At 40.1% G+C, this 22,399-nt stretch overlaps 1 protein-coding gene across 5 annotated transcripts in view; it reads right to left on the bottom strand.

Annotated features, from left to right (window-relative positions):
• The window catches only part of GRIA2 (glutamate ionotropic receptor AMPA type subunit 2), a 226,717-nt gene that overhangs the window by 71,635 nt on the left and 132,683 nt on the right, over window positions 1–22,399 (bottom strand). For all 5 annotated transcript variants that reach the window (XM_077477112.1, XM_077477111.1, XM_077477110.1 and 2 more), the window contains exons 10-11: window positions 19,009–19,215; window positions 16,893–17,263 (exon numbers count right to left, since the gene is read on the bottom strand). In XM_077477112.1, coding sequence (XP_077333238.1) covers window positions 16,893–17,263; window positions 19,009–19,215 — 578 coding nt within the window. The remainder of the gene's footprint in view (window positions 1–16,892; window positions 17,264–19,008; window positions 19,216–22,399) is intronic.

Raw genomic sequence — 22,399 nt, 5'->3', positions numbered from 1 at the left:
TCAGTGGTACCTATCAGTGCCACCCATCTGTGCCATCTTATCTGTGCCCATCTTTGCCCATCAGTGCCGCCTTATCTGTGCCTATTAGTGCCGCCTTAACTATGCCTATCAGTGCCCACCAATGCAGCCTATCAGTGCCCACCAGTGCAGCCTATCAGTGCCCACCAGTGCAGCCTATCAGTGCCGCATTATCAGTGCAATTTAATGAAGGAGAAAAATTACCTGTTTGCAAAATTTTATAACAAACTATTAAACATGATTTTTTTTATTTTTTTTTGCATTTTTTTTTGTTTGTTTAGCAAAAAAATAAAACTCCTAGCTGTAATTAAATACCACCAAAAGAAAGCTCTATTTGTGGGAAAAAAATGATAAAAATTTCATTTGGGTACAGTGTTGTATGCCCGCGCAATTGTCATTCAAAGTGCATCAGCGCTGAAAGCTGAAAATTGGTCTGGGACTGAGGGGGGTTTAAGTGCCCAGTAAGCAAGTGGTTAATAACCCATGTTCATGCTGTAACCTTACAACAGTAAGGTAAGGGGACAACCATCTACTTATTGAATGGAGTGAAGGAAAAGAGAACCACCGCTTCTTCATTTCTGCACCATTTAAGAGCACCAGCACTTTACCTGGGATACCTGTGGTCATCTGCAGTTTTGCACAATTTATTTATATTGATTGCATAGACACTTTGTATATTGCATTTATTGTGAAGTTTACACATTGTTTGCAGTGATTGCACAGACATTATTTATATTTGGCACTTGCATTTTTTTTATATCTTTTGGATTATCACGTTATGCATTTTATATGGCAATAACCTGTATGGGAATTTTTTAAGATCCCAAAATGATGTCCTTATACATGTTATAGCTCCGCATGAATATTCACTGATAGATGTCACATTTAGTTTAATTTAATTTTTTTTTTCTTTTAGTGGAAGGAGTGTATATTACAAAATAGAGTACTGTTAAAAGTACATTCACAGGTTTATGTCACATCAACCTTAAATTGTCTCAATCTTATATCACCATATTCACCCCTCCCTCTCTCCCCCTTTTCCCACCCCCTTTTTTCCCCTTACCCCCCCTTTCCTCCTCCTCTTCCCCTTTCTTTTTTCTTTCTTGTCTTTTTTCTCCTTCTTTTACATTGCGCAGCACTATCCCATATAAAGATTAGAGATTTGTTGGATAAATTCAGGTGTCTCTACTACAGACTTTGGATTTCTACTTCTGTAATGGGTGCTGAAAAATAGTTTTTTGGGTGTTAGTGGCGCCTTCACACCATAACCCTATAGAGGTACTCTTGATGAAAGAAAGAATTGGCCTTGCTGTCAAAAAATGTAATGATATGCACCTGTCAAACAGGTGCGGAAAAATTGTTCTTTTTGTGTCGGTGGTGCCTTCACACTGTAACTCTATAGAGGTACTCCTGATGAATGCAAGAATTGGCCTTGCTGTCAAAAATTGCAATGATATGCACCTGTCAAACAGGTGCAGAAAAATTGTTCTTTGGGTGTCAGAGACGCCTTCACACTGTAACCAGAGGTACTTTTAATGAAAGCAAGAATTGGCCTTGCTGTTAAAAATTTAAATGATATGCACCTGTCAAACAGGTGTGGAATGATTGTTCTTTGGGTGTTGGTGGCGCTTTCACACCATAACCCTATAGAGTACTCTTGATGAAAGCAAGAATTGACCTTGCTGTCAAAAATTGTAATGATATGCACCTGTCAAACAGGCGTGGACATTTTTTTCTTTAGGTGTATGATCAGTAACAAAACCTCCAGCAGCACTGAATGCCCATTCGGAAAGCACGCTGGATTCAGGGCAGCCCAGCAACTCAAAAGCATACTAGGCAAGTTCTGGCCAGTGGTCTATTGTCATAACCCAGTAAACCAGTGTATCGTCGTCTGAAAAGCTCTCCATCTCTGTTTTCACCCTTAGGTAATTGTCCACCATGTGATGCAGATGCTGCTAATGTGATGTAAAAGCTGACAGCCCTGGGCAGCGAGGACTAAAAAAATTCTGAAATGCATCACTTAGGCGGCCTCCTTCTCCACCGCTAGTCTCATGACCAACAGAAACCTCAAAACTACATTTCAAGCATTCCATAAACTGGATGCAGGGCAGCCCAGCAGCTCAATAGTAAACTGGCCAAGTTCTGGCCAGTGGTCTATTGTCATGACCCAGTAAGCCAGTGGATCATCTACTGGAAAGCTCTCCATCTCTGTTTTCACCCTTAGATAATCTCCACCGCTAGTCTCTTGACCAACAGAAGCCTCAAAACTACATTTCAAGCGTTTCATAAACTGGATGCAGGGCAGCCCAGCAGCTCAATAGCATACTGGGCAAGTTCCGGCCAGTGGTCTATTGTCTTGACCCAGTAAGCCAGTGGATCATCGACTGGAAAGCTCCCCATCTCTGTTTTCATCCTTATATAATCGTCCACCATGTGATGCAGATGCTGCCGATGTGATGCGAAAGCTGACGGCCCTGGGCGGTGAGGACTAAAAAAATTCTGAAATGCATCACTTAGGCACCACTAGTCTCTTGACCAACAGAAGCCTCAAAACTACATTTCAAGCATTCCATAAGCTTCTATTTAAGGTGTCCTCAAGAGATTTCATCTTCTGCACTCTCTGTGAGGACAGAATGAGTTCTGAGACTTTCCCCTTATAATAGTGGTCAAGGAGGGTTGCCAACTAATAGTGATCCTTTTCCTTTACGCCACATATTCTTGGGTCTTTTTGCAGGCTTTGAAGCATAAGGGAGCCCATGCACTGCAAATTTGTGGAGGCATGAGAAGCAGACTCCTCTGGGTCATTGAGGATTATAGTATCAGGAACTGCCTCCCCCCAGCCATGTGCTACTCCCAAGGATTCTGTGGATGGCAAACCATCTCTTAATGTTTGACGTATGTCTTCCTCTGCTTTAATGCCTCCAAAACTGCTAGAATCCTCCTCCTCTCTCTCCTCTTGTGTGTTTTGTGGCATAGCAACAAGGGTGTCTGCATAAAGTGGGCCTTGAGAGGAAAGGAAGTCCTCCTCTTTTTTTTCTGCTGTTCTGCCTCGAGTGCCCTGTCCATAATGTTATGCAGAGTCTGGTCCGGCAGGAACACAACAGGGATTATGTCACTGATGAATGCATTGTCATGTCTCACCATCCTTGTGGCCTCCTCAAATGGTAACAGTACAGTGCATGCATGCTTTATAAGCGTCCATTGGCGTGGGGAAAAACAAAGAGCAGGCCTAAGCCTGTCGTTGTGCCATACTCACACTGGTACTTTTAGACAGCCCTCTGCTGCATGTGCTGCCACTGCAGCATTACCAAAGTTGAGTTCCACCTGGTGGGTGTGTCACAAATCAGGGAGTTTACAGGCTGGTGGAATTCCTAAGAGTCAGAACCAACATCTGAATCGAGTAATGACTGTGCATCATCAAGGGGCAAGTGGCTGATGCTGTGTTCAAATAACTCTGCTGACTCCTCCATGCCAGATGCTGGGGCTATGGCAAAACTATCTGTAGAAAAGGAGGCAGGTTTTGCCACTCTGGCAGCTGCACACTCCACGAATACACTAAAATATACTGCATCAAACATGCAGTAACGCATACAACTATTTTTTTGCATTAAACTTGCAGTAACGCACAGAACTATACAGCGTCAGACTTGCAATAACACACAGAACTATATGGCACTACACTTGCAGTAACGCAATGAAATATATGACTTTAAACTTGCAGAAACGCACAAAACGATATGGCGTTAAACTTCCAGTAACGCAATGAAATGTATGGTGTTAAACTTGCAGTAACGCAGAGAACTGTATGGCATAAAATTTGCAGTAACGCAATGAACTATATGGCCATAAACTTGCAGTAACGCAATGAAATATGCGGCATTAAACTTGCAGTAATACAACCAAATATACAGTGTTAAACTTGCAGTAACGCAATGAAATATATGGCGTTAAACTTGCAGTAATGCAATGAAATATATGCCATTACATTTGCAGTAACGCACTGAAGTATATGGCGCTAAACTTGCAGTAATGCACAGAACTATATGGCGTTAAAGTGGTTGTAAACCCTTTGCAACCACTTTTGACTACAGGTAAACCTATAATAAGGCTTACCTGTAGCTACCCCTGCTAACTTGCAGTAACACACAGAACTATATGGCATTAAACTTGCAGTAATGCAATTGAATATATGGCGTTAAACTTGCAGTAACGCACACAACTATATGGCATTAAACTGGCAGTAACGCAATGAAATATACAGGGTTAAACTTGCAATAAGGCACAGAACTATATGGCGTTAAACTTGCAGTAGTGCACAGAACTGTACGGCGTCAAACTTGCAGTAATGCACAGAAATATAGGGTGTTAAACTTGCAGTAATGCAATGAACTATATGGTGTTAAAGTTGCAGTAGCGCACACAACTATATGGCATTAAACTTGCAGTAACGCAATGAGGCAGGGTTAAAGTTGCAGTAACACACAGAACTATATGGCATTAAACTTGCAGTAACGCAATGAAATATACGGCGTTAAACTTGCTGTAACCCACAGAACTATATGGTGTTACACTTGCAGTAACGCAATGAAATATATAGTGTTAAACTTTCAGTAATGCACAGAACTAAGTGGCGTTAAACTTTCAGTAACACAATGAAATATATGGCGTTAAACTTGCAGTAATGCAATGAAATATATGGCGTTAAACTTGCAGTAATGCAATGAAATATAGGGCGATAAACTTGCAGTAATGCAATGAAATATAGGGCGATAAACTTGCAGTAACACAATGAAATACATGGCGTTAAACTTGCAGTAACTCAACAAAATATACAGAGTTAAACTTGCAGTAACGCAATGAAATATACGGTATTAAACTTGCAGTAATGCAGAGAGCTATATGGCGTTAAACTTGGAGTAACGCAATGAAATATATGGCGATAAACTTGCAGTAACACAATGAAATACATGGTGTTAAACTTGCAGTAACTCAACAAAATATACAGCGTTAAACTTGCAGTAATGCAATGAAATTTATGCCATTAAATTATCAGTAACGCACATAACTATATGGCGCTAAACTTGCAGTAATGCACACAACTATATGGCGTTAAAGTGGTTGTAAACCCTTTACAACCACTTTTGACTACAGGCAAGCCTATAATAAGGCTTACCTGTAGCTACCCCGGATATCTTCTAAACCTGCACGGCTTAGGAGATATCCCCTGTATCAGCATGTGCCGACGTCATTGAGGACTATGCATACTAGCTCATTATGCCTTTGTCTTGCAAGTTTTTTTTCTGGGGGTTTACAACCACTTTAAACTTGCAGTAATGCAATGAAATATACAGATTAAATTTGTAGTAATGCACATAATTATATGGTGTTAAAATTGCAATAACACACAGAACTATATGGCTTTAAACTTGCATTAATGCAATAAAATATACTGTGTTAAATGGTCACTACACTCAGACTGACTGAACTATCCCTACATTGATACTAATGTAAAGATTAATGGTTGCACTACACTCACCATGACTGTACTATCCCTACAGTCACAGTAATGTAAAGATGAATGGTGGTTGCACTACACTCACAATGAGTGAACTATACCTAAATTCACACTAATGTAAAGATGAATGGTGGTCACACTACACGCACAATGACTGAACTATCCCTACATTCACACTAATGTAAAGATGAATGGTCGCACTACACTAACACTGAACTATCCCAAGATGCACACTGAACTGATATTCTACACTGACAATAGAACCAGAATAGAACACTATAGAACACTAACTGTCTAATAGCACTGAACAGAGCCCTGTTCTATCTCTCTCCATGCTGCTATCACACTACAAATGGCCGCTATGGAAAGAATACTTTTAGAGTGTGGGGTGGGATTAAGAGCAATGAGCCATGATTGAATATAGTCATCATGACAGAGTCCAAACCGGGCTCTGACAGTGCTCTGTGCGGGCAAATCTTTCATTGCTTCAGCCAGTCAGGGCTTCCAATGCACTGTGCGGTGGCACAGTGCATTGTGGTTGTTTGGCGGGCCGAACAAATGGTCGAATGACCCTATAAAGTTCGGCTCGAACTCATGCTTGGGCCAAAACATTTGCCCATCCTTAGTTACCATAATTTGTTGGCCAATATAAACATCAAAAGCTGCGTATTATATACCAGTATGGGCAGACAATGGCTGGAAAGAGCATTCCTGAGCAAATAAAATATGTATTATTGAGCTCTCTCAATATGGTGCAATATTTCAGCTGTTTGAGAACGAGAACAAAGTGTGCTGCTGTTCCAGTCTCCGCATAGAACACAGTTACAGTATGCATTTCTGAATAAATCATATTGAGTCATATTTCATTGATTTGCTGGTATGTTATTTGAAATGTACCATCCAATATTGTTGAGTGATATGAATTTACGCCGGGTGCTGCTCTTTTATAACACAGTAGTAAGAACATAAGATTGATGTAGAAACCCATAGCAACCAGTCAGCAATCACCTTGCAGATGCTTGCTATTTTGTCCCTCTGAAAGCTGCCTGCTGATTGGTTGACTTGAATTTCTACACACTTCTGTTTTCTGTATTACATAAACAAACAAGTCTAGCATTCACATTTCCCTTCCCTGTAAATATTACTTCAATTGTTGATATTCATAAAGGAAAATCAAAGAAGGGGAATATTTGGCTATTTGTAAATTGTGTGTCTAATTAGCTTTTCCTCTTTTTTGGTGGCTTTGATGCGAATTGCCATTATCTTTCCACAAGTAGTTAAAATTGTGAGTAGTTTCAACTTTTATCTTTGCTCTTAATTTAGTGTGATAGCAAAGAACACAGTGTATTTAATTATAGCTCATGCTGTTGTCATGGCAACTATAATTTAAAACATTATTCATGTTCACTTGGCATGGAAGTGAGAAAAAGTGCACACTGCAGTGATTTACATACATATGTTAAACCGCATTTACAAAGGGAGTTGTGGTTAGCATTTTAGTGAGCAATTGAAGTTATTATTTAATGCTGTTTAATAATTATTTATTTATATAGTCATTTGAATAAGCAAACAAATCTGACATACAGTATCTTACAAAAGTGAGTACCACCCCCCTGACATTTTTGTAAATATTTTATTATATCTTTTCATGTGACAAAACTGAAGTCATTACACTTTGCTACAATGTAAAAGAGTGTACAGCTTGTATAACAGTGTAAATTTGCTGTCCCCTCAAAATAACCCAACACACAGCCATTAATGCCTAAACACCCCTAAGTGAAAATGTTCAAATTGGGCTCAATTGTAATTGTAAATTCTTTGTGTGGCCACCATTAATTTCCAGCACTGCTTTAACCCCCTTGGGCATGGAGTTCACCAGAGCTTCACAGGTTGCCACTTGAGTCCTCTTCCACTCCTCCATGATGACATCACGGAGCTGGTGGATGTTAGAGACCTTGTGCTCCTCCACCTTCCATTTGAGGATGCCCCACAGATGCTCAATAGGGTTTAGGTCTGAAGATATGATTGGCCAGTCCATCACCTTTACCCTCAGCTTCTTTAGCATGGCAGTGGTCATCTTGGAGGTGTGTTTGGGGTCATTATTATGTTGAAATACTGCCCTGCAGCCCAGTCTCAGAGGGCAGGGGATCATGCTCCGTTTCAGTATGTCACAGTACATGTTGGCATTCATGGTTCCCTCAATGAACTGTAGCTCCCCAGTGGCGGGAGCACTCACGCAGCTCCAGGCCATGACACTCCCACCACCATGCTCGACTGTAGGCAAGACGCACTTGTCTTTGTACTCCTCACCTGGTTGCTGCCACACACTCTCTCTCTCTGACACCATCTCAGCCAAATAAGTTTATCTTGTTCTCATCAGACCACAGGACATGGTTCCAGTAATCCATGTCCTTAGTCGGCTTGTCTTCAGCAAACTGTTTGTAGGCTTTCTTGTGCACCATCTTTAGATGAGGCTTCCTTCTGGGATGACAATCATGCAGACCAATTTGATGCAGTGTGTGGTGTATGGCCTGAGCACTGACAGGCTGACACCCCCCACCCCCCCCCCCCACCCATTCAACCTCTGCAGCAATGCTGTCAGCACTCATACATCTATTTCCCAAAGACGACCTCTGAATATGACACTGAGCACATGCATTCAACTTCTTTGGTTGACTGTGACAAGGCCTGTTCTGAGTGGAACCTGTTAAACTGCTGTATGGTCTTGGCCACCATGCTGCAGCTCAGTTTGAGGGTCTTAGCAATCTTCTTATAGCCTAGGTCATCTTTATGTAGAACAACATTTAGTTGATCTTTCAGTGACCAGTATGAGAGCGTGAGAGTAATAACACCAAATTTAACATATCTGCTCCCCATTCACACCTGAGACATTGTAATACTGAGTATTACTGAGTATGAGTCACTTGACACCGGGGAGGGGAAGGAAAAATAGCTAATTTGGCGCAATATGGACATTTTCACTTAGGGGTGTACTCACTTTTGTTGCCAGCAGTTTAGACATTATTGACTCTGTGTTGAGTTATTCTGAGAGGACAGAAAATGTACACTGTTATACAAGCTGTACACTTACTACTTTGCATTGTAGCAAAGGGGTGCACTCCCTTTTTTGAGATACTGCATGTTAAAAAGTTATGTTTGTAACTGTGTATTCTGCTAGCAAAAAGAACTGAAGGCATTTATAGCACCGAAAATATATACTTAATTCTTGCACAGTTAAAATCAGGATGTTGTTTTAAGGGGGGCAGTGTTAATTCCCTATATATAAGCAATTGCATGTTTACCTGTTTTTCTTGGAATAGAAGAACAATTCAAAGCCCAGTACCCAAACCCCAAAAAATTCCTTAGGTTTTAGTTCATGGTAGTCCAAATGTCTTCCCAATCCCAATTATACCTCAGTTGGGGAGCCATTGAGAGCATTACTACATGGCAATGCAAGCATGGATCATCCAGAAAACTGTTACTTTTGAACCCAGAACACCTACCAAAGCAGAAAGAATGTATTATCACACGCTAGAAAAAGAAGCCCTAGCATCCGGTTGGGCAGCAGAAAAATGGAGAACGTAACTGTGGGGTTCACAGTTAACCATGTGTACTGACCATATTCCTTTAACTCAGGGCTTGACTTATATACTTTGAACCTAGGAGCCAGCTAAAAAAAGTGAGGAGCCAGTTTTTTTTAACTAACAAATCTTACAGGTGGAACGTGTAAAATGTTCCAGAAGATGAACTTATCCTTTAACCCTTTCAAAGACAGACCCGTTTTTGCACTTTTTTGCACACGTTTAAAAATAATTTTAGGCCTGAGGATTACATAAACCCTCAAACATTATATATTTTATGTAAGCAGACACCCTAGAGAATAAAATAGTGGTAGTTCCTATTTTGTATGTCACACAATATTACTGCAAAGGTAGTAAAAAATATATAAAAAAATTATTTTAGGGGGCACAAAATGCCTTTGCCCAATTTTTTGGGTAAAATCTAAAAGAGTAAATAAATACCCAACATGTCAAAGCTTAAACATGTCAATATCATATATTTTCCATAGGCAACGTTTTAAAAGCCCCATATAAATCATCAGTTTACTGTTACGAAAGAGGCCTGGTGCTAGAATTATTGCTCTCATTCCAGGGTGTGTGGCGATATGTAACATGTGTATCGCAATATATGTTTTCAGGCATAGGCACCCCACTGCATGTGTCTGTACGTGCATATATGGGGGGGGGGGGGGTTCTGCTTGGGTGCAATGTTAATGTTTTACAATTAATACAATATTTTTTTGTTTAACTTTTTTTTCCATCACATACGGGACAAAAAGTCCCCTATATGATGATTTTATTTTTTGGTGACAGGTTCTCTTTAATGAGATATTAAGAGAACCTGAATGTAAAGCAATATACATCGCACTGCATTACATACCTTTCCGGCCTTGATGGCTGGGAAACTGTAAACGGGGACGTCACTTTTGGGTCAACAACTACAAGGGGAGGAAAGCAGACATGTGTCCACTCTCCTCCCACCCTCTCTACCCACTGGTAACTGCTATGTGTCCCAGGTCCAAAGATGGGCAAGTGGAGCCCAGACTACATAACAGGGGGAGGGGGGTGCACGTGGCCAAGGTGCGAGGATGAAACTCGACCTGGCACCTGAGTTCATCGAGATCTGGCCAACTTCAAACCACGCTGTCACTTACATATTAATGTCACTCTCAGCTGCGTCTAATTATGCAATTAACCCTTTAACTGACACCACCCCTGTTTTAAAAGACCGGGTCGGGGGACACTCGTAATTTTAGCAATACCAATTATGATTTTAGGATAATTGCCTGCAACACACACTACCATCACAGACAGGTCTGCTCAGAGACCTTAGTCTACAACAGTAGCGCTCTTCAAGAGACAGGTTCGTTTATAGCTTTGTGGCTATGCCCAAATGTTTTGGGCTAAATTTATACACTTATTCATTGACTCTGATAAATGTTAAAACATCTCCAAAGGATGCAATACTTTATAGTTGGTTTGCTGTGGTACATAGGGGACTAAGCAATATGAATTCCTATATATTTTTGGGATTGCGATTGTAAGATCCTGCCAAAAAATTGTCTCTTTGCAGTTGGTCAAAAGTAAATGTAACAGGATTATAAATAATGATAGATTTAAAAGCATATTAAATAATTTGCAAGATAAAGTGATTGTAAAGTCTCATTTAGAAAAAAATACCAAACATGTTATACTTACCTGCTCTATGTAGTTGGTTTTGCACACAGCAGCCCAGATCCTCCTCTTCTCGGGTCCCTCTTCTGTGCTCCTGGCCCCTCCCTCCTGTTGAGTGCCCCCACAGCAAACAGCAACTTGCAAGGGGTGTACCCAAGCCGAATGACAGCTCTCTGTGGCCATTCAGACATGGAGCCCTGACCCAGACCCACCCCCTTTCTCTCCTAATTGGCTGAATGATTTTGATTGACAGCAGTGGGAGCCAACTGCACCACACTGCGGTCTCGGCCAATGGGGAGGGGAGTCCCGGCCAGCTTAGACACTCCTGCAACATGCTGGATAAAGACGGACTCGGGTAAGTATTAGGGGGGATGAAGCGGGCTGCTGCACACAGAAGGTTTTTGTATCTTAATGCATAGAATGCATTAAGATACAAAAACCTGCCTTTACAATCCCTTTAAGTTTGAACCTACATCAATTCTGTGGATCCAATATGTTTCACCTCCTTAAAGTGCATGTTACAGCAACATTTCATATTCCTGATATGTGTCTGTTGTACCATGCACTCAAAATAAAACATATCCTATTCTCTTTGCATTGCTTCCTTTGTGTGAAACCTGGTGATCCTGCCAGTGCCCCTGCTTTCCTATTTCCAACTGAACACACTGGGCATAAAAGCATATCCACCCCAGAGTGGTCAGTTTTCTTTGCATTCTAATTGGGGGAACAGCCTGCCTGTACTCCAATGATAGGATATGTGCTGACACTCCCTCCTGCACACCTAATCACAGGAAAGATCAGTGTACTGTTTTTTCTCTGCCTCCTATTGATATGCCCCCTGCAGTCTCCAACTTCTATTCTCTAAGGCCCAGCTTTTCATGGATTGAAATTTGTCTGGGTCAGCAGGGACCAGCTGAATTACAATTCATGTATGGGCAGACTACCGATCAACTTCTGCACTACCAGTCTGTTGGGTTTCTCCCAAATGATCAGTGCCACCGGTTAAACCCAGCAACACTGATCAGTTTGTTCTGACAGTGGGGAATTCTCACTGCTGTCAGAATACAATGCCTCAGCAGAAGTGAGAATTTATAATGTGTTTTTTACATATACAGTAAATGCACAAATTTGGCATTTATATTTTAAACTGAATGGGTTGTCTTACAAGGTGAGGGTTCACATATACTTTAAGGCTGTATTCACACAGCAATGCAGAGCTCAGGAAATGATTCACCTCTGTGATAGGGGGGCGTGTGGTGCGTGATTAAGGCTGGTTTTACACTGAGACAGTTTTCAGGTGTTTTAGCACTAGAAATAGCCTCTAAATAACTCCTGTAAACCACCTCCCATTCAATTGCGTGTGACTTTTCATACTGGGACGGTGCGCTTGTGGGACGTTCTGAAAAATCCTGCAAGCAGCATCTTTGGAGTGGTTTGGCTATTGAAAGGAATGGGCAGCACATCCAAGGTGCCTGAAAAGCACTTCTAAAGCGTGGCAACACGGGCGCTTTTAACCCCTTTTTTCGTCTGCTAGCGGGGGTTAAAAGGGCCCCGCTAGCAGCTGAAAAGCACCGCTAAAACGAGTGTTGCTTTAGCACTAATGCTCGGTGGCCCCAGGGTGAAAGTAGCCTTAGTGCATTAAATGGCTTCTTTTTTGTTCTTTTTGTTTTGTACATACTTTACTTGAAGTGCACAAAATGTACACTTCATTCACTGTGCTGCATTGTTGTACATTGCTGTATGTTTTGGCACAGTGTGCTGTAATAAAATGCAGCATGTCAGTGTGAATGCAGTGATAGATGTTTTGCGATGCAGTAAAATGATTGTCACTGCGTATAGTATGAATTAGCCCACAAATCATGGAGTCTTCATCCATCTACTTTATTTTTCTTGTCTTCTTCTCTATTCTTTATTTTTGCCTATTTTATAGTGTATGTATCATCCTGTAAATCTTGTTTACTGGTTAAAATGAGTGTACAATATGCAAATATTCAACAGGGTGTCTTCGACATCACTCCCCCTCTTAATTGGGTTTGGAAAAGAGCTAATAGAGGAGGCAGACACTTGGTTAAAGGAAATTAGTGGTGTAAGATAGCATATTGTTGGTTTTATTCTTTCTCTTTATTGGGCTTTTCATAATGAATTTTGATGTCAAAATATAATTTGAACTGAAGGTAATGCTGAGAGCTATATTTGTTTATTATTTGCATTTGTAATTGTATATAATGTATTAATCCAATAGACTTTGGCATATGGATGAATATGGCTGAACGACAGCTCCTTGTGGCCATTCAGACATGGAGCCATGACCCGGACCTGCCCCTTTCTCTCCTAATTGGCTGAATGATTTTGATTGACCGCAGTGGGAGCCAATTGCATCACACTTTTGTCTCGACCAATGGGGAGGGGAGCTTAGACACTCGGGCAGCTTAGACACTCCTGCAACATGCTGGATAAATACGGGCTCAGGTAAGTATTAGGCGGGCTGAAGCAGGCTGCTGCACACAGAAGGTTTTTGTATCTTAATGCATAGAATGCATTAAGATACAAAAGCCTGCCTTTACAATCCCTTTAAGTTTAAACATACAGTGGTGTGAAAAAGTGTTTGCCCCCTTCCTCATTTCCTGTTCCTTTGCATGTTTGTCACACTTAAGTGTTTCGGAACATCAAACCAATTTAAACAATAGTCAAGGACAACACAAGTAAACACAAAATGCAAGTTGTAAATGAAGGTGTTTATTATTAAAGGTGAAAAAAAATCCAAACCATCATGGCCCTGTGTGAAAAAGTGATTGCCCCCCTTGTTAAAACATACTATAACTGTGGTTGTCCACACCTGAGTTCAATTTCTCTAGCCACACCCAGGCCTGATTATTGCCACACCTGTTCACAATCAAGGCATCACTTAAATAGGAGCTGCTTGACACAGTAAGGTCCACCAGAAGATCCTTAAAAGCTACACATCATGCCGAGACCCAAAGAAATTCAGGAACAATTGAGAAAGAAAGTAATTGAGATCTATCAGTCTGGAAAGGGTTATAAAGCCATTTCCAAAGCTTTGGGAATCCAGCGAACCACAGTGAGAGCCATTATCCACAAATGGCGAAGACATGGAACAGTGGTGAACCTTCCCAGGAGTGGCCGGCCGCCCAAAATTACCCCAAGAGCGCAGCGACGACTCATCCAAGAGGTCACAAAAGACCCCACAACAACGTCCAAGGAACGGCAGGCCTCACTTGCCTCAGTTAAGGTCAGCGTTCATGCCTCCACCATCAGGAAAAGAATGGGCAAAAATGGCCTGCATGGCAGAGTTCCAAGGAGAAAACCACTGCTGAGCAAAAAGAACATCAAAGCTCGTCTCAATTTCTCCACAACACATCTTGATGATCCCCAAGACTTTTGGGACAACATTCTGTGGACCGATGAGACAAAAGTGGAACTCTTTGGAAGGTGTGTGTCCAAGTATATCTGGCGTAGAAGGAACACTGCATTTCATAAAAAGAACATTATACCAACAGTAAAATATGGTGGTGGTAGTGTGATGGTCTGGGGCTGTTTTGCTGCTTCAGGACCTGGAAGACTTGCCGTGATAAAAGGAACTATGAATTCTGCTGTCTACCAAGAGATCCTGAAGGAGAATGTCCGACCATCTGTTCGTGTACTCAAGCTGAAACGAACTTGGGTTCTGCAGCAGGACAATGATCCTAAACACACCAGCAAGTCCACCACCGAATGGCTGAAGAAAAACAAAATGAAGACTTTGGAGTGGCCTAGCCAAAGTCCTGACCTGAATCCTATTGAGATGTTGTGGTATGACCTTAAAAAGGCCGTTCATGCTCGAAAACCCTCTAATGTAACTGAATTAGGACAATTCTGCAAAGATGAGTGGGCCAAAATTCCTCCAGGAAGCTGTAAAAGCCTCATTGCACGTTATCGCAAACGCTTGGTTGCAGTTGTTGCTGCTAAGGGTGGCCCAACCAGTTATTAGGTTTAGGGGGCAATCACTTTTTCACACAGGGCCATGATGGTTTGGATTTTTTTTCACCTTTAATAATAAACACCTTCATTTACAAATTGCATTTTGTGTTTACTTGTGTTGTCCTTGACTATTGTTTAAATTGGTTTGATGTTCCGAAACACTTAAGTGTGACAAACATGCAAAGGAACAGGAAATGAGGAAGGGGGCAAACACTTTTTCACACCACTGTACATCAATTCTGTGGAATCAATATGTTTCACCTCCTTAAAGTGTATGTTACAGCAACATTTCATATTCCTGATATGTGTCTGTTGTACCATGCACTCAAAAAAAAATGATCCTATTCTCTTTGCATTGCTTCCTTTGTGTGAAACCTGGTGATTCTGCCAGTGCCCCTGCTTTCCTATTTCCAACTGAACACACTAGGCATAAAAGCATATCCATCCCAGAGTGGTCAGTTTTCTTTGCATTCTATTTGGGGGAACAGCCTGCCTGTACTCAATGGTAGGATATGTGCTGACACTCCATCCTGCACAGCTAATCACAGGAAAGATCAGTGTACTGTTTTTTCTCTGCCTCCTATTGATATGCCCCCTGCAGTCTCCAACTTCTATTCTCTAAGGCCCAGCCATTCATGGATTGAAATTTGTCTGGGTCAGCAGGGACCAGCTGAATTACAATTCATGTATGGGCAGGCTACCGATCAACTTCTGCACTACCAGTCTGTTGGGTTTCTCAGTGCCACTGGTTAAAGCCGGCAACACTGATTAGTGTATTCTGACAGTGGGGAATTCTCACTGCTGTCAGAATACAATGCCTCAGCAGAAGTGAGCATTTATAATGTGCTTTTTAAATATACAGTAAATGAACAAATGTTTGGTATTTCTATTTTAAACTGAATGGGTTGTTTTACAAGGTGAGGGTTCACATATACTTTAAGGCTGTATTCACACAGCAATGCAGAGCTCAGGGAGTGATTCACCTCTGTGATAGGGGGCAGTGTGGTGCGTGATTAAGGCTGGTTTTACACTGAGACAGTTTTCAGGTATTTTAAATCGTTTTTAAAGGAAATCTATTCAGAAGAAATTCATACTGTAGTACACATTATAGAGGGATATGATCTTTTCCTATTACATGTCTGATGTTTACAACCACTTTAAATGTACTTACGGGTTGCTAATCATTGGTCAACAACTTATTGAAAGTCCAGAAAACAGACAGGACCAGCCATCAATTTTAGAAGAAGATCAGCAATAGCAGGCTACATGTCTCTATTATATAAATTTCATTTTAGATTTAGCCCTTTTATTTTTATTCTCAAAACACTATAAATTATTGCATCTTAGAAAGATTGTTTCAAGGCTTGCACAAATTGCCTTTGCAATTTTAGTACCATACATTTTTGAAGAAACCAGATAAAGTTTTCACCTAATGCTACACATTTGTATTACTCAGGAATACTCTTTTTCAGTAATTTGTTATCCCCACATATAAAAATGATTAAGGATATACTTGAGTCTTAGCCATATAAGCTGAAAATCAACAGACAACTGGTAATACAACAGCACATTGTAATGAGTTGCTTTGTTTTTTGTTTTCTACACTTGAAATGAGAAGATAATATTTGCTAATGTACCTACCTCCAAGACAAACTACACAACATTTCCCTTTATGGAGTCTTACTGCTGTTAATACCTTTCATGTGTTTTCTTGATCAGCTTTACACAAAATCAGTTATTAAAGTAGTGGCATGGACTTGCATGGCACAGGAGCAACAACATCATTCCAGTTGTAGCTCACCATCCTTTCATCCCATCACAGTTCATGCTGGCCATGAGGACCTGGAACTGTAGACTGGGAATGCAGCAAAAACACGGTACCCCTCCAAGCAGGCATAAAATGATTGGAACCTTGTGCATTTCTGTAGTCTTTACATGGTACATATACTTTTAATGAGAAAACATCAAGGTAAATTAAATACTTCAACTCATAGTTTTAGGATTTGTTTCCAGAATTCTAGCATGCAAAATGTTTAGTGTGACCATACGATGAGTCTTTTATTTCTCCAGTACAATATATTGTATATGCACCATGGTATCCACCTTCGACCAAAAATGCACAAAGTAAAAAGAGATGAATCACCAACCTTGGCGAAATATCGCATCCTTGCTGCATAAAGGCACCAAGGGAAAACCATAGACTATTAAATATCCCAAACTCATTAGATGAATCGTTACTTTGATTTTCTCTTCCATCTTCAAACTCCTCAGTATGCCATTCGTATGGGCTAAATCTGCTGACCAGGAATAAAACTACACTGACCCCAATGTAAGCAAACACTATGCACATCCAGATCTCATATGCTAAAGGATCGAGAAAGGAAAACACTCCCGGTTTTGACTTCTGAGGCTTCTTGATCATAATTGAGATTCCCAAGCTCATGAAAGGTTTCGAGAAGTCAATTACTTCTTCTCTCACCAGTGTAATTGTTAATGGAGCTATTGCAATATCAGCTTTCTGTAAAACAAAAAATATAAAGTGACAAGTGAGGAACTGACCTTTTATTTGACCTTAGAAATTATGCTATAACAACAAAATAAGAATGATTCAGGACAATCATTAGAAATGTGCATATTCATATTTTATACAATAACAGTTTCATAACCATGTTTAATAAGACAGTAGCAAATATATAGTTCATTGCAAATAAGGTGCAAGAAAAACCATTGTGTCCCAAAAAAAATCCTCATCTAAAATTAGATTACCCAATCTGGCGGTCTACTTCCTATGAGTTAGGTTGCAGCCTAGGAGAAGTAACTGAGGCTGCAGAGGCTCAAGTTGGTAGCATATGGAGTAGTTTTGATACTCTGCTCTTACTCCAGAGCAAAGTTTCAATGGCTTTTTATTGCAATGCCACAGTGATATCTCAGCTTTTATACAGACTGAGACTGGGATTTAGAGCCTTAAGAATGCTGGCTGTAGAGCAATAATGTAAAATTTAAGGCACTTATTAAAAGTAACATTTTTATGTGCAAAGGAAATTACATATAATGTAATGTAATAATTCATAAAAAAATAATAGTAAGTACACCCAGCAATGGTGTCAGTAAAGGCTTTGTAACAGTTGTGATAGCAATTAGGATTTGGGGTATAGAATGAGTGAAGTACAGCATCTTCATGTAACTAAATATTAAATATCATAGAGATTTAGCGTAAGGAGATAGTGGCTTAACCACAAATGTAGGGTCCTGGGTCTGTAAATATACCCATACTTCCTGTGACGTGGCATGGCTTCTAGACTGCCTTCAGTATAACAAACAGAATCCTTCCAATTGTACTAATATCCTGTGGTATCCCTTGTTGCTGTAAACAATTGTGTGCTAGTATATACTTTACACATTGGGATGCTAAAAGTATTGTGCCCTTAATTTCGTAACATTTTCACATTCAGGAATCACAGAGAGCTTAGGTATTAAAAATGTGCTAACAAAAAAATGTCCTGTTATCCATATCAATTAATCAACTTCTGTCTGTCGTTTATAAAGATACAATATGGCATCCCTCACGCATTACAACATTTCGTTACATCAAGCAGGAGCACATATGCAACTTTTTGCCAAACTGTTTCCTGGACAGATTTATGGAAACTAAAATAATATGTCAGGCATATCAATCCTTCAATAAATACCACTGTTCATTCTTTCAGACTGTAATAATGTCATATTTCAAGGTGAAAGAGGTGACAGAAAATTCATGATTCATGTCTGAGAAAGAAAAAGGAAAATAGCTTTGTGGTTTGTGAGTAATTTTGAAGCTTGACCGCAGGAAAATGGTTCAACATCTCCCCAGGTGGGATGTGAAGTACTATTATCACAAAACTTAAACATGAAATGTGATTCTTTTCTTACTGTCTCAAGAAGATACCCCAAGGGCACAGCTATATAATAAGCAACTATGTCGTACCATCAGGTGGCTTCAGCTAGCCATGTAACTTATATAAGATAGATCAGACATATAGTCAAGTAATTTACACTATACCTACATTAAAAAATTACATTTATCATATACTGCTCAGATCAAAATAATGGATGCACACCAATATGTTTAAATATGTGTATCTTTTAATATTTTATCATAATTAGTGAAGGAATTTCAGACATGAACATGAACTAATGGTTTTAGCAAAACATATGGTTATCAAAGTTTTTGTTCTTTGGTGTTGGTCATTAACATTCTTCAGTATCAAGGTGCACTGTACTTACCCCATAAACTAATTCCCCCACCATCCCATTCCATATTTTTGTTTCTGCATCTCTTGCTCCATATTTTCCGTCAGCAACTATTGTCAGTTTGTATTTAAATCCGCAGTGCCTGGCAATCTCAGTTGCCAGATCAACGCAATATCCTTCATAGCGATCATTTCCTTCAAACTGATCTGCATTTTTCTTATACATCACATATGGGGCTTCCTGGAAATATCACAATCATTATCTAACAAGATCTGGACATTTTCTTTAACACCAAATTGATGATGAAAAAAACAACATTTGCATGCAACTTGATGGTGGGCAGGATGAATCACGCAATTTTGTTTTCAGACAAATGTGAAATATACATGGGCTTTTTACTGCAGCAAAACATAAAAAAAGAAATATGCGCAGAGTACAGTTACCTTACAGGGCAAGTTATCTGTACAACCACCACAGGCCATGGCCTAATTTGATATATTCCCATGTACAATAAAAAACCTCCAGCTTGTTATTCTGCCCACCAAGGCCATCTGGCGCTGTCTTTATTCTTGTTGACCCTGCATTACCTGTGCAGCTATCTTGCTGATACATTTTTTCCCAGTCCCAGTGTGGGTGTGAGGAAAGGTGAATGAATGCTGCAGGGGTTCAGCTTTTATCTTTTTAAATTCTATAATTTAAGTGACCCTTTACTTTTTCCATGGAAGAAAAGGTAAAAGAGTCACCTAACTCACCCCCTCTCCAGTAGCATACACTCAGCTTTCCTTGCGCCAGCATTATAGGACAAGGAAAAACCCAATGTAAGGTTGAAACAGACTTGAAGGAGCTTGAGCAGGGCTATGGACTCCTTCCCAGGCCCGATTTGACAACGGTAGGCCAATCACCTCCTCGCACTGTTGGATTGAATATAATAAGTCACATGTTCTCACAAACCCATAACTTCTGGGTATGTCTTTTGCTTTTGGCAACAAAATGGAGTAGTGTAAAAATAAAGAAAGGTGAGTATATAATTCTGAGGAAGGGGGGGTGAGCATGATGGAGGAAAATTAAGTGCTTAAGGCTTGGTTCACATTGATGCGGAATAGTATCTGAATATGGCGGATACTATGTTCGATCCCTAAGTCAGATGACGTGAAATTCAATGTTTTATGAGAGCTGTCTTAAAGGAATTGCAAAGCTTTGTTTGAAAAAAAAAAATAAAAAAATAACAAACATGTCATACTTACCTCCACTGTGCAGTTTGTTTGGCACAGAGTGGCCCCCGTTCTCCTCTTTTGGGGTCCCTCAGTGGCGCTCCTGGCTCCTCACCGCATTGAGTGTCAACCTTGGAGAAGTGCTCTCCTTGGTAGACACCCATGCGGGCATGCTCCCGAGTTCTGCATCTGTGTCGATTCACAGAATGCACGACTCGGCCCCGCCCCCTGGCGCCATGTCATTGGATTTGATTGACAGCAGCGGGAGCCAATGGCTGTGCTGCTATCAATCTATCAAATCAGGACATGAGACACCAGCTAGAGATGGTATGCTCATTCCCAGCCAAAGAATTAAGGCGTTCAGGTAAGTAAAAGGGGGGGGGGGGGGCTGAGGGGCTGCAGCATGAGAGAAGGTTTTTCACCTTAATGCATAGAATGCATTAAGGTGAAAAACCATGAGGGTTTAAAACCCCTTTAACTAATACTACACAAGTCTGTCCAACTTTAGAAAAAGTTCCTGCACTACTTTGGTCTGACTTTGATACAACTTCAATGCCACAGAGTGTAAAAAGTCACATCAAAGTTGTATCAAATTCAGACTCCAAAGCTGCAATGAAAGTCACACGACTTTGGAGTAGGGCTAATGTGAACCGAGCCTAAATCTGCTATGCTGCCAGTACAGCAGACGAAGAGGAATAGTTTAACTTTCTTCTGACAGTCATTTTTCCAACTCTTTGGGGGAATAACCGTCTCAGACAATGTGAATTTCTCACAACAGCCAGTCAGATCCTCTGTTTAAATGTTTACAATGCTATATAAGGGTATGAGAACGTTATTGTCCCCTCTGGGCAATACACAGTGCACTTTTATAAATTAGACCCTATGCAAGAGTTGAAGGCATTTCACAATACAATTACTAATGATCTAATCACATGAGTACAGAAATAGAAAAGCCATCTAAGAGAATATTATGGACTACTGTGAATAGTGTAAAAATCTATAAAACATGCTGTAGGATGCTTTTTTTTCCACAAAATTCCACCCTAAAAACTGAATAAACAAAAAAGGAATGCTAAGACTAATTTTTGAAAACTAGTACCATGGATAATAGTGGGTTTCTACAGAAAAGTTCTGCAGCAAACAATCAAATTCCAACTGCCAATCTTCCCATGCTGGTTAGATTTTAGCCAGCTGGTCGCTATGAATAAAATCACTATTTATAACAAATGCACTCTAATACCATGTAGTTAAATGATGTGGTGACTCTGCTTATTCCTCTGCACACCTCTTTGCATGGTTCCATTCTAAGCACAGTTAAAAAAAAAGCCTGAGATAGACTGGATGTACTTGGGGAAAAAAAGCAATAAAAATGTGTATTCTAAGTATGTGGGGCTTAAAGGTTTAGGCATAGAAGTAACAACACGTTGCATGCTGTGTACTCCTTCACTCTAGGCCAAGCAACATGTAAATACAACTTTCCTCTTGGCAAGTCAGCCCTATGTTAGTTCTGAGGATGTGGAACTAATTCTAACAATGACCTCCCTACCCTAAAAACTGCCGGAGCTCGACTCTCAAATAATTCAGTTACACTTTTTTATTGGACAATGGGAGTCATGAAAAAAGATAATGCTGCATTTTTTTAAATTTATGTTAGGTTTCAACATATTCTACTAGTAAGTCAAAACCTAACTATTTAAAGCATCTTAGTTATTTTGAACGAATCTTTAACTTAAATAAGTAATGAGCTAACTTATAGATACCCAATCAATAAACTGACATTGTGACTGCACTCATGTCCTTTTTTTACCTCACATAACTGCAATGACAGACTTATTTTTATCTGCATAATACAAATTCCCATTGCCAGACTGGTTAGATCACCACATTATCTGTAATGGTGTTTTAAGCCCAGGTCACAAATTGAAAAGGTCAGCTGTGCCTCATAAATTATGATCAATTTAAAAAAAAGTCACTACCATATGGAAATTTCCCATGGCACCAATTGTAATTGTATTGCATTAGTGCTGAAACACCACTGTCACAGTTTAATTGCTAAGTTCTATGCTATTCTGAGTCATTGAGGAAATATCATGCTTGTCCCTGAAGATATGTTTGCCATTTAGATTCTGGAAGCTGTTTATACATGGATAAATGTGTGCTCATCATTATGTAATTTTTGGGGAAAAGATGCTTGGCACTAGAACCAGACAAAA

The sequence above is a fragment of the Lithobates pipiens genome, unplaced genomic scaffold (assembly GCF_037356315.1).
Source record: "Lithobates pipiens isolate NorthernLeopardFrog02 unplaced genomic scaffold, aLitPip1_a1.2 Scaffold_13, whole genome shotgun sequence".
Taxonomy (NCBI): Eukaryota; Metazoa; Chordata; class Amphibia; order Anura; family Ranidae; genus Lithobates; species Lithobates pipiens.
The sequence above is the reverse complement of the archived record's forward strand: the minus strand, read 5'-3'. Positions and strand labels throughout refer to the sequence as shown.